A 13,958-nucleotide genomic window follows, 5' to 3' on the forward strand; every position below is an offset into this window, starting at 1 on the left:
AGTCATGTCCAACTCTTGCGACCCCATGGACTATAGCCTGCCAGGCTCCTTTGTCCATGGGATTTCCCAGGCAAGAATACCGAAATGGGTTGCCATTCCTTTTCCAGGGGATCTTCCCAACACGGGGATCGAACCTGAGTCTCCTGCATTGCAGGTGGATTCTTTATCTCTGAGATCCTTCATCCCCCAATTCCTTCATAATTTGGAAAGTAGGGATGAGATCACTATGGGAGGAATACTGAAGACAGTGGAAGAACTATATGAAAACTAAGACAGACTTTGAATTATTTTAGCCACTTATCTATTTTAAATCTCCAAGTCATTACTTCTGTTATGAAACCTAGTATGTTCCAGCATCTTATGAAATAAAACAAAAAAAGTAAAAATGAAATTTAAACATATTGGATTTGCCTGTGCTATACATTGTAATTCTAGTACGGCAAAAAATTTAAGGATAATACTTCTATCAAATTCTACACATGCATTAGAAAATGAAGTCAATTAGTAACCTAATATGAGTCTTAGGAAATAACATTTTAAATTAGAACAAATATTTGAGACACAAGTCATAGTTTCTGCTCTACTCTGACAGGACCACTGTAGGTTGTAGTAACAGCCCCAGATTCTAAGTCTGAAGACTGCCAGTTCCAAGAGAAATAAAGAGATTATGCATTTGGTTAGCAATTTTTATAATGTATCACAAACAAAATGATAAAAAGGTCACTTAGTAAAAAGTATTCTTTTATCTTTTGTATATAGAGCCATTATTTATTTCAATTACACATATTTATGATAAGGATTTTTTTTTTTTCAAATTCTTACGACTTCCCCGGTAAAATGGCAGTATAATTCTAAAAGGGTGAGCAAAAGCTGTGCAAGCTGGTATAATCTTTAGCTAAATTTTATTTAATGACCTCTTTATCATCTGCATTTATCATTATTCACTTGAAGTGGTAGAAAATAAATGAATATATTTAGGAGAGATACAAGTTTTACAGAATTTTAAAAAGGCAAGTCTTCAGCTTATTGTCCTAAGTAATCAATCTTCAGTTTTTTCTGTCTTGATTCTTAAAGCACAGTTGGTTCAGTTAGTGTTGTCAAAATATTACTGTACAGGACTCCCCATGCTTTGCAATTCCCTAGAAATATACTGGCTCTTTTTCTTTCATTTGAATGTGCATTATAATAAATTTCAATCTAGTCCTTGAAAGTTTTCTTAGAAAACATGATTCTCAGCTCAATCAATATATTATATATTGCTGTGTAAATCAAAACTGAACATATCCTATTTATTTTGGTAAACTGGTTAAAGTTATATCCTTAGAAGCTATTTTATCTTGATGAGATCATTCAGAGAACTTCAGATTAATTGCAGAGTATTAGCTCTGATGATGTTTATGTTTAAAAGCATTATATATTCTCATAATGTTATACACAGAATCAACAACAAAAGAGAACTAAGTGCCAAAATATTCTAACCAAATCAAATATATTCCTTAATAACTTATAGAAATACAATTTCCTGGAAATAGCAGTTATTTCACAAATACCAATTCAAAATTCTACGCAAGTCCAGGTGGGAGAACACAATGGTATATCCTTTATATTCAAGAAGGATTTAAAGTGTATGGAAGGTAGAGAGAATTATCCCAAAGCTAAATAATGAAATGCCTACATGTAATTAAATGCCAGGTTAATTTTACATTTTAAATATGCATGATTCTGAGTCACTTTTAGGATTTAGTTTGAATATCTTGCTTGAAAAACTGTGGTAACATAAAGAGCCAACTTTGGGACTTGATTATCTAGCTGATTCTATGCAATGGAGAGAGACAGAAGTGAAAAGATATTTGAGCCTCATTTATTTCTCAAATTATTTGTATTTGAACAGAGGGAAGAGGAAGTGTTAGGCTTTACCTTGCAACTGTGGGGAGGATCATGGTTGCTGAGAGGATGAGAGTCACTGTGAGCCCTAGGAGGGTCAGTGGGCCACCGAAGGAGGCTGAGGAGACCATGCGTGTGTAGGAGGCTCATATCCCATTGCTTTGCTCCCTAATTCCAGTGCTACAGGACACTGAACATGTTTCCGGAAATAGCTCTCTTGTGTTAGATAAGGAATAAGAGAGGTTTTAGGCATTCTGCTCTCTAGAACTGTTTCTGGGAGTGTAACACTATCAAATTCAAACTCTCATATATTGATAAGCCCCTGGAAACCTTATAGCTGCTGATCCTAACTAACTAGGAGATGGTTATGAAAACCATAATCACAAGAATCTCTGCTGCTGCTGCTGCTGCTGCTAAGTTGCTTCAGTCATGTCCGACTCTATGCCACCCCATAGATGGCAGCCCACCAGGCTCCCTGTCCCTGGGATTCTCCAGGCAAGAACACTGGAGTGGGTTGCCATTTCCTTCTCCAATGCATGAAAGTGAAAAGTGGAAGTGAAGTCGCTCAGTCATGTCCGACTCTTAGCGACCCCATGGACTGCAGCCTACCAGGCTCTCCCGTCCATGGTATTTTCCAGGCAAGAGTACTGGAGTGGGTTGCCATTGCCTTCTCCAAGAATCTCCGCTAATGGACCTAAAGCCAATATCCTATATGTAAGGCCTGAGTTAGGGCTTCCCTGATGGCTCAGTGGAGAAGGAAATGGCAACTCACTCCAGTTTTCTTGCCTGGAAAATCCCATGGACGGAGGAACCTGGTTAGGCTACAGTCCATGGGGTCGCATCTGCCTGCAATGAAGGAGATGTGGGTTCAATCCCTGGGTCAGGAAGATCTCCTAGAGGAGGAAATGGCAACCCTCTCCAGTATTCTTGCCTGAAAAATCCCATGGACAGAGGAGCCTGGAGGGCAATAGTCCAAAGAGTCGCAAAGAGTCAGAAATGACTGAGCAATTGAGCACGCATGCACAAGCAAGGCCTGAATCCAGAGGAACTGCCAATAAGCGTTCCTGGTAAATGCCACCCATGAGGCTGCTGGGAGGATTGGTGGGAGTCTCTACCAGTGGGTATCTCCATTAGAAAGAGTAAGTAAATAAGCAGGTCTGTAATCTAATTGCTTTGAGGTTTCTGGCTCTCTTCAGAGAGTCACATTTAACAACCAGGGATTGGGATGGGATGTCTTGGTTTTCCATCAGGAAAAACTGCCCTATAACGCAATAGGACTGGAGCCTCATAGCTTCTGGGTAGGGCACAAACACCCTGAAATGTGGTAAGTCTTTATGTTCCCAGTGGAGTTACAAGATGATATGTTTTGGGAATTCAGAGGAGAATAAGACCAGTGTAGGCCGGACCTAGGTGTTGAACTGCTAGACATACACCAAGGTGCTTCATGTTCTATAAGATACGGGACTTGATACTGAGGAATAAATGGAATAGGAATAGGTAGAGAGTGGTCAGAAAGTCTTTCAAGGTTGAAAGGGTGACAGAGGTATGGACACAGTGATACTGCTGCAGATCTTTTTGGCTGGAGTGAGTCTGTGCTAACTACGGGAAAATAGGAGCTAGAAAGGCAGACTTAGTTTAAATTGTTTTTAGGTCCCTGCAGAGCAAGTTAAAGGGTGTGGAAACAACTGGAAAGAATAGGTTAGGAAGGTCAAGGTGAAGGCAGCATTTTAGGATTAAAAGGTTGGCACTGTCCATGGGATGGACTGTGGTGGGGGTGGATAGAAGCTGTAAATAGATGAAATAGGAATCAGCCCTGTGGTTTACAAATAAGAGTAAAGGCAATAAATATTACAGAGACAGGTAGTGAATATTACAATATTATGAAGGAATTATTGATGGAATGTAGAGACTTGATTGGACATGGGGTGGGTAGTGCAATGTTCAAATCGCTAAAACTGAATTAGGAATAGCAGGACCAATAGCTGGAATGAAGGGAAGATAATAGGTTTCATTTGAGGTGGTTTCATGAGTTTGATTTGTAGACAGATCATCAAAACCCAGATGATCAGAACATGGGTGTGATCTAAATGTGTGTCTAAACGCGTGTCTAAATCAGGAGACCTATGCCTAACACCACAGTACTCTTTAGACCTTCTGATTTGGGGAAAAATTAGGATTTTTTCCTAATTACTTACTTTGAGAGGCCTCACAAAGTATTAAGTAACAATATATTTTGACAATACATATTTGTCACCAGTGTAAAAACACAAAACCAAATAGAGACACTTCGGAGAGAATTTGACAATAGATAACAAATGACTTAACATCATCTCTCATTTGTACTCTATATTATGACTTGTTAATAATTATGCAGGACATGTGGCTTCTTGTAAATACCTGAGATTTTTTTTTTTTAGTTTGACATTGATAAAGAGGACAGTTTGGCTTGTAAAAGAGTGGCATGGTTAATATGCACAGAGACGGTGTTAGTTTTACATGCTAAGTAACTGAAGAAATGATGGCTTCTATAAATTATCTGCAAGTTAGATGTAATGTCTCCTTAGTGGTTTAACATCAGTGCCTGCTTATTAGCAGTAGTGTCAGTAAAATAACACTTTAAAGTTATGTTTGAAGAACTGAAAAAAAAGTGACTGTAACTGAAACATCCTTCGCTTGGATCTGAAAACTATGCTTCCTGCTGCATGGAGCTTTCCCTCTGTTAAGCTGTTAATACGTCGCTCTTCTCTCTGCTTCTTTCTGGCAGAATGTGGTGTGCCCTACCCAAACCACAGATGCTCACCATGATGTTTTTGTGGATGAAGCCCCTCCGGTATCTAGCTGGCTTCAGGTGTGGATATTCTTCAGTGCTGGTGATTCTAATATTCCAAACCTTCTTCCAGGCTTCATATAGCTGAACATGTACAGGATAGACGCCTGAATGGTGAGGGGCCACTGCATAGCCCATGTCAGTAGGAATGCCATGCTCCTAAGACCAAGCAGATGTTCGTTAGGATGTGGGAAGATTGATTGGCATCCTATTTTTACCCCAGGATTTTCACATATGCTATAAATACATTTGCTTCAGTCCATCATTACTTAATTATATGGTAAAATTAAAGTGATGAACATGAAGACCTCTAGACTTCATGAAGCCCGACAGCCATCCCACCAGTCTCGATGATGATGGGTTTGTATTAAGAGGTGGTGAGAAGGACTGGTGACTTTAACGAATAACGTGAAAGAGCCTGCATTCACTGTATCCTGTAGCGGCCACATCCTCTTCTCTCCTCACCATCTCAGTAACTTACATGACAAACACTTACTGTAAAGAACACTCAGTACTTCCCACAAAATAAAACCAACGCTTCCAAGAGGGACAGAACACACTCTGCATTCATTAGACTTGCTAACAGGATTTTACTTTGCCTGTATCCCAGTTTCTACCAACTTTCCCGCATTTCTGTTGGTTTCTCAAGGAGAGGGCCAGTAACAGACAGTGTCCCCTGCCATGGTAGAAGCACACACTTTTGACTAGAAAATGCGGTAAAAATTTTATAGACCAATTTTCTTTGAAGCCAAAGCTTGGTTACAGTGAAGTAGGAAGTACTGAAAGAACCTAACAATCTGGAAATTGAGTCGATTTGAAATCCAGCTTTGGTATATAAAATGAATCCAGCTTAAAAATTTTCTAAATTAAACACACACACTCCCTCTCTGTCCCCCTTCTCTCCCAGCTCCTCCTCCTTCTATTCACTTGGTCCTGACCAAGTCTCGAAATTCCAAACATAAATCTATGTGACAACTGGGCTATTTTGGAGGGGGCTTGAGACAACTTTGTATAATTGTAATTATTCTTCTTCATTTCAGATGGCCCACTAATGCTGATAAGTGTCTTTTGCGTATAACATGAAATGCCTTTTAATAGAAGAATAGCTTCAGTGGCAGACATGTATTTTTTTTCTCCTAAATGATATTTTATTTTTCTACTTGTATTTTTCAAAAGTTCAACCCAAATAGACTTGTGTTAGTTGTGGTTTTTCTTCATACCAAAGCACAATTTCACATACAGAGAACCATAGTATCAGGAATTATAGAAATATGCTACAAATGGATATGGATAAAATGGAAAAGGCATGGCAAGTTTTGCTTTTCAACCTAAATATTAATAGGAGGTGAAAGAAGTGTCTGAGCACCTAAGCACAGAAGGCTCATGGGTTGCCAGTGATTTGTCATCCCTTAAGTATCTATCAGATTCCTTCAGTACGGCAGAAAAGGCTCTCAAAATTTGGTCCCAACCTACCTAATGTAGACTATTTGCATTGCATCCTATTTGCATTCATCTCCCCACCCTAATTTCTGATGATTCCCTTTACATCTTTGCTGTACATTGTACATTTTATCTACCTAACTGGAATACCCCTTTTCTCTTAACTTGTAAGTCTTCATCATTCAGAACTCAGCTCAGTCAGCTGTAGTTGAGGATGCTGGAAAGGGAGCTGCCACACCGTTGCTGTGAGGAAGAGAATGGGTGGACTGAGAGATGGAGTGGATTATACTTGTGTTTCTGAAGGGTGGGAGGGAATTTCCATGTTCTTCACTGTATTTGCATCTTTGCTAGAAATTACCATAACTAGGCAATTATTATCTGGGCTTCCTAGGTGATGCTAGTGGTAAAGAACCTGCCTGCCAATGCAGGAGACATAAGAGACACGGGTTTGACCCCTGGGTTGGGAAGATCCCCTGGGGAAGGAAATGGCAACCCACTCCAGTATTCTTGCCTAGAGAATCCCATGGACAGATGAGCCTGGGGGGCTACAGTCCATGGGGGTCACAAAGAGTCAGACACAACTGAAGTGACTTTAGTATATTAGCTGCTGCTGTTAAGTCACTTCAGTCGTGTCTGACTCTGTGTGACCCCATAGGCAGCAGGCCAACAGGCTCCCACGTCCCTGGGATTCTCTAGGCAAGAACACTGGAGTGGGTTGCCATTTCCTTCTCCAATGGATGAAAGTGAAAAGTGAAAGTGAAATCGCTCAGTTGTGTCCGACCCTCAGTGACTCCATGGACTGCAGCCTTCCAGGCTCCTGGAGGTTCATGGGATTTTCCAGGCAAGAGTACTGGAGTGGGGTGACATTGCCTTCTCCAAGCATATTAGCAGGCAATTATTATTATGTCATTTAGAATCAGAAGCAGCAATTGAAGAAATAGTGAATAGTAATTTCCCAAAACTGAAGGGATACTGTACATTGTACAGGGATCTGAAATTTAACAGATTAAGAAATCTGTTAAACTTCAAAGCAAGATAAGTTTTTAAAAAATCGACATTTACAGAGCAAAGCTGTAAAAACTAAAAGCAATGATAAAGTCTTAAAAATAGCAAAACCAAACAAAAACTTTTAAAGGGGGGGAAATGTGATTGACAACTGACCACTTGATAGAAACACTATAAATGTGAAGAACATGGAATAAAATCATTTTTAACCAAAAAAAATTGAATTTCACTACAAAGTGAATTGAAATACTTCTTTTTTCCCCCTTGGTTTTTAAAAACTCAAGCTATGGCATTTTTTTTTTCAACTAAAAATTACCAACATATACTTTGTGTTAGAAAAAGTCAGTGAAATATTTATCTAAAGTGGTTTAAGAACAGGGATGTAGTGATAATGGACCAGTGGAAAGCAAGTGAATTTCAACCACAGAAATTTAAAGGAAAATGGTGAACAATTACAGGTAAACAGCTTTTAAAAGGGTATACGAGGAAGAAAGAATGAAATTCACAATGACAGGAGCGATGTTATAAAATTCAAGTATCTCAAATGTGTGAGAAATTATGCTGACAGAAAGCTCAAGGTAGTTTTTAAATACCTGTAAGTGGTCAGCTATCTCTTCAGAACACCGTGTTAGGAAAGGACCGTCCAATACAGCAGAGACATTCCCCTTATTTTGGGATATTTCCCAGGCAAGAACACTGGAGTGGGTTGCCATTTCCTTCTCCAGGGGATCTTCCGCCTAGGGATCGAACTGCATCTCCCGCATTGGCAGGCGGATGCTTTACCACTGCACCACCTGGAAAGCCAGAATATTCCCAAATATTTGCAAACCAACATACCACAATTTCTGTTTTTAGTTCTAGCTCTTATCTCTAAAGAACTACTGAGGTTCTTTAATCTCATCTTTGATTTGTATGCTGATGCAGTGAGGCACTGAGGCAAACTCCACTTCTGGAGTCAAACAGATCTGGCCAGTTCACTCTTGCATTTACCACCTATGTGGTCTTTGGAGAATGATTTATGACCTGTAAACCTCACAAGGGGTTCGGAGGAAATTCAATAATATAATACATGAAAAGCGTTGAGTACAGCTCCTGAAACACGATGCACATTCAATGACTGCCGTTTAGTACTGTTGTCATTATTGGCCTGCCTCCATTTTTAAATACGCTATCATCCTCCTTAACTCAAGATATTAACTAGATTACACTAGATAGTACCACATTCCCGTGGACAATGTATCTTTTTGAAGCTGAGTTTTGGGCCATGGCCATGATAAAAAGCTAGTGGTGTGTGTGTGCTCGGTCATATCGGACTCTTTGTGACCCCATGGACTGTATGTAGCCCACCAGGCTGCTCTATCCATGGGATTTCCCAATCAAGAATGCAGGCATGGGTTGCCATTTCCTCCTCCAGGGGCTCTTCCCGACCCAGGGATCAAATCTGTGTCTCAGCTATAATGTGGAATTATGAAAGTACTGGGCCACCCTTTCTCTGTCAATAAAAGATAGGCCCTTTTTCCTGCTTTCACTGTGGACTTGGGGACTCTGCCTTATGAGCCTTGGTGCTTCTATCCCTCTCACTATCCCCTCCTGGGCCTGCTTTCCTCCTGATCTGTTTACCCTCAACCAACGCCATGTGGCTCCAGCCTGTGAATCACTGAGCATTCGTTAGTAGGTGGTCTCTTTTAAAAGAGATGAAGGCAATATAAATTGGCCTCCAAATTTGCATTCAATACCAGGAAGAACACCTGAAATATTATTGCACAGAAAAGTCTGGGCTAAGATTGCAGGTTATATGTTCTGGAAGGCAGTCTATTATGTTTCAGAAGATTTATTCCTTATGCTAAACTCCTGATCTCTTCCGATCTTTTTTTTCCTCTTCCAGATCTTTTAATTTGAAATTAAGTACACTATTATTTTGGAATCTGGGTCAAAAAGTCTAAGAGAGTAGACATTTTAGATTAAAAAGTTAATTCTCCTTATTCTTTTCATTAATCCTTGATTGAAAGTAGCATCTTAGCTATAGCATCTGTAATAAAAATTTCCCTAGTAGAGGACATGGGCCAAAAAGATTGGGGATTATGTTTATGTTACTATAAAATGTATGTTAAATACTTAGAACACAAGTGGGATTAATTAGTCTCACAACTGAACTCTTCAGCTCCACCTCTCAAGCTCTACCAGACAGGCTCTTTCCCCAGGGTTCCTCCATGTGACTAAATAACATGATCAGTTATCAACCAACGAGTTGCTGTGTCAAAAAGACAGAGGCTATTCTTGACAGGTTTCTTCATTCTTTTCTTAATCTAGGTCATTATCATGTTCTATCAGTATGTCTCTAGTGTAAATCTGAAACCTATCCACTTTTCTCCAGTTCTAAAATCAGCATCATCATCACTCCCCTAATCCAATCTGCCATGTTATTCCATGGCCTCCTAACCATTCGACCCATTTCTGCTCTGTGTGCTTTCAATCCATCCTCTACATAGCAGCCAGAGTAACACTTTAACACCCAAATATGACCTGGTGACGTCCTGCTCAAAATCCTTCCATGGTTTCCCCTGGCACTTAAGATAAAATACAAAATTCATAGAATGGTTGTGAATCTTGCACGGTGTGACTTTTGCTTCTCTCTCTTGCCTAGTTTTGTACCACCCTCCACATTTTACTGTATTTTAATCACGTTAATTTTTGTTGAAAGTCACCAAGCAATTTCCACCCTCAGCATCCTCCCACTTGTGATCTTGCCAGACTAGAATTTCCCTACTCCAACTCTTCACTTAGATAGATTTGATATCTCTCTTAGTTCCTTTATTTGTGATATGTTCAGAGAAGCCTTCACTGTCAAGTCCCAATCTAAGCTAAGTCCACATTAAGACTTCTCTTAGTAGTGCTCATCTTTTTTCCATGGTACACAGCACAGGTTGTAAGTGAATATTCCTTCATATAATTATTTCCTTGCTTTTAATAAGTACTTTACAATTTTTCATTCACTTGTTTTGGTCATGTGTCATGATCACTGCTGTGCTCAGGCTTTCTCTCTTGCAGAGCACGGACTCTAGGCACCAGGGCCTCAGCAGTTGCAGCACACGGGCTCTGTAGTTGTGGCCTGTGGGCTTAGTTGTTCCATAGCATGTGGGATTTTCCTGGACCAGGGAGCAAACCCATGTCCCCTGCATTGGCAGGTGGATTCTTAACCACTGGACCACAAGGCAAGTCCCATATAATTGTTTCTTAATGTTTCTCTTCCTCATTAAACAATAAGCACCATGAATTCTGGGTTCTGTTTTACCCACTGCTATAAGCCCAGTGTCTTGCCAACAACAAGCACTCCAATAATATTAATGAACAAGTGTGTGAACTGATACTGACTACCTCCCTCCAATTCTAATTTTTACTCTCTCAATTATCTCAAACTGTCAGTTCTCTGCAGAATGGACATATGGTAACTCACAGAGAAATTTAACACCTATAAAATTAACACCCATAAAAGTAATACTTCAAAACACTTTTGAGACTACAGTTAAAGATTATTATTCAAGTAATAAACATTTATTATTATGAATTTATATTTACACTGTATAGAATTTAAAATTTCAAGATTTTCCTAAATCGTATATTCGGATGTTTCCACATGCAAATATGAAGATAACACAATTTTATTAAGCAAAAAGTGATGTGTTATTTCTCAGAAAAACTTTCTCAAAACCAAAAGAATAAAAGGAATAAACTGGTAGTCATGTATTTGAGAAACATGGTAACTTCATTCCTGAAGAAATAGTTGTTTATTACTATCCTTGATTAACTGATGCTTTTGAACAGTGGTGTTGGACTCTTGAGAGTCCCTTGTACTGCAATGAGATCAAACCAGTCCATCCTAAAGGAGATCAGTCCTGAATATTCATTGGAAGGACTGATGCTGAAGCTGAAATTCCAATACTTTGGCCACCTGATGCAAAGAGCCAGTTCATTAGAAAAGACCCTGATGCTGGAAAAGATTGAAGGTGGGAGGAGAAGGGGACGACACAGGACGAGATGGTTGGATGGCATCATTGACTCAATGGACATGAATTTGAGCAAGCTCCAGGAGATGGTGAAGGACAGGGAAGCCTGGTGTGCTGCAGTCCACGGGGTCACAAAGAGTCAGACACAACTGAGCGACTGAAGAACAACAACAAATCCTTGGTAATATTTCTTATTTAAATTCTTGCTAGTAATCAAGAATGGTACTTTACTTTTTAAAAATTGTAGTTGATTTACAATGTTGTGCCAGTCTCCGCTGTACCAGCAGAGTGACTCAGTTTTATACATATATACATTCTTTTTTAAAATGTTCTTTTCTATTATGGTTTATCCCAGGAGATTGGATTTAGTTTCCTGTGCTATCCAGTACTCTTGCCTGGAAAATCCCATGGATGGAGGAGCCTGGTAGGCTGCAGTCCTTGGGGTCGGGAAGAGTCGGACATGACTGAGCGACTTCACTTTCACGCACTGGAGAAGGCAATGGCAACCCACTCCAGTGTTCTTGCCTGGAGAATCCCAGGGATGGGGGGGCCTGGTGGGCTGCCGTCTATGGGGTTGCACAGAATCAGACACGACTGAAGCGACTTAGCAGCAGCAGCAGCTACACAGTAGGACTTTGCTGTTTATCCATTCTAAATAATAGTTGGCATCTGCAAACCCCAAATTCCCAGTCCATTCTTCTTTCTCCCTCCTTGTCCCTTGGCAACCACAAATCTGATCTCTGTGTCTGTGAGACTGTTTTCTGTTTTGCAGATAGGTTCATTTAAACTACATATAAGTGATATATAGTATTTGTCTTTCTAACTTACTTCACTTAGTATAATGATCTTGAGTTGCATCCATGTTGCTGCAAATGGCATTATTTTTTTTTTATGGCTGAGTAATACTCCACTGTATATAGGTACCATATCTTCTCTATCCAATTCATCTGTCAGTGGACATTTAGGTTGTTTCCATGACTTGGCTACTGTGAATAGTGCTGCTATGAACATAAGGGTACAAGTATCTTTTTGAATTATAGTTTTGTCCAGGTGTATACTCAAAAATGGTACTTTACTTTTAATATTTTCCTCTATTTAAATCCTTCTAAAGAGAACATTTTAAATTTCCACTAATGACCTAAAAATCTGCTGTCTATTTCCATATTTTTCAGATTAGCAAGTACAAGAACTAATGTAATAAAAAATGCACAATGATAGGAAATCAAGCAGACACTCTGAAACAAAACAAAAACAAACATTCTACATTCTATAGTTGGAAGAAAATCTAAAACTTCATTACAAAGTAATTTCAAAATACTTCTAAATGCTTTTCTCAAGTTCATTTGGGTTAGAATGTCCCATTTCTTCAGTATATAGAAGTTAATGCTTTGTTTAACTATCTTATAGTATTGAGAATTTACATTTACAGATAAAATGGGCTTCCAATAAAGTATACCTATGTTTATATTTAGTAGTATATTTTGGAGTTGTTTCTAGAAGAAAATGGTTTGCTTCGGTTTTTAAACTGGCTTCTTTAAAAGCTGTGGCTGTATAAGCTATTATTTCACACAGAAAATAATGCATTTTTTCAGATAATAGGAGCTTGTTTGGAGAAGTGGAATTAAAACCTTTTCACTAAAAGACATATACATATACATACACATATGCATGTATATACACATACACACACATTCCCTTGAATTTGAGAAGAATTTTAAAACGTCTAAAGAGTGTTTTCCTAAGGTAATACTAATGATCGACGCGTGACTTTTTAGCTTATGAGAACCTGTGAGGCCTCCGGCACTGGGAGTGGTCCTGTAGCAGTTGCTGTAACTCGGGGAGGGAAGTAAGAAATGGAATCGATGGTGGCCCAATATACGTAAAGTTACTATTTAAAGGAATCGTATTTCCTTCTTCATCTAGAACCAAACTAGGCAAGTCAGGATTTATCTTTAGGTTAGGGAATTAGATTTGGTACTGAGTGCTAAGAGTGTAAATATTAGAACACATTCCTGTGATTAAATGATGGTATTTCTGGCATGCTATGTAATGAAAGATCTTAAAAGAAATAACTCCTTTAGTAAAGGAAGCTGAGTTTTCATTTTTTTTCAATTGTGAATTAAAAGGGTTGTGCAAGTAATCACTAAGATTCAGATTTAAAACTCTGTGTTTTTTTGACATAATCCTTGTGGTGTTTAGAAATAGTCTCATATTTGGATGCTAAATATAAATGCACTATTTTAAATCCATGATCTAATCTTAAACTAACATGTATAATTTTCTTCTTACATATTTAAGGAAGTGATAACACCCTAAAATGTGATAGGCATATTTACATAAATCTGGTTAGTATTTATAGATTTGGCTACTAGATTTCTTTCTAGTTTTTCAGTGTGCTCTTTAATTCATAATATAAATTGTTTGCTGGCTGGTATGTGAAAAATCTTCAGTGATGATCATGGTGTTTTTTAGATTTGGTTTATGAGTTTAAAATCATCCTCTGTTGGCAGCTGTTGTATAACTAAAAAACTGGCTGGTCTTCATCATCCCTGGTTGCTGGGAGGTAAGCCCTAAATCCTTGGAATTTTCTAAGTGATAGGAATGTCCTTTATTCATAGTGGATTCCTGAGACCAAAGATCTGAATTTATGTTAACAAAATGACTCAGTTCAGAATTTAGCCAGGCCTGAAAGACCAAACATCCGATTAGAGAGTTGGGGCATTGAGCCAGCTTATATCAACCTGTCCTCTAGGCAGGGGAGGAGACTCTGATACTGACTTCAACCATGTGGCCAGTGA

At 38.9% G+C, this 13,958-nt stretch overlaps 1 protein-coding gene across 3 annotated transcripts in view; it reads right to left on the minus strand.

The window, feature by feature from the left end:
- The window catches only part of LOC133249225 (bifunctional heparan sulfate N-deacetylase/N-sulfotransferase 3), a 184,083-nt gene that overhangs the window by 77,017 nt on the left and 93,108 nt on the right, over positions 1-13,958 (minus strand). For all 3 annotated transcript variants that reach the window (XM_061419299.1, XM_061419300.1, XM_061419301.1), the window contains one exon: positions 4,685-4,870. In XM_061419299.1, the coding sequence (XP_061275283.1) occupies positions 4,685-4,870 (186 nt within the window). The remainder of the gene's footprint in view (positions 1-4,684; positions 4,871-13,958) is intronic.

Source organism: Bos javanicus, chromosome 6 (genome assembly GCF_032452875.1).
Source record: "Bos javanicus breed banteng chromosome 6, ARS-OSU_banteng_1.0, whole genome shotgun sequence".
Classification (NCBI taxonomy): Eukaryota; Metazoa; Chordata; class Mammalia; order Artiodactyla; family Bovidae; genus Bos; species Bos javanicus.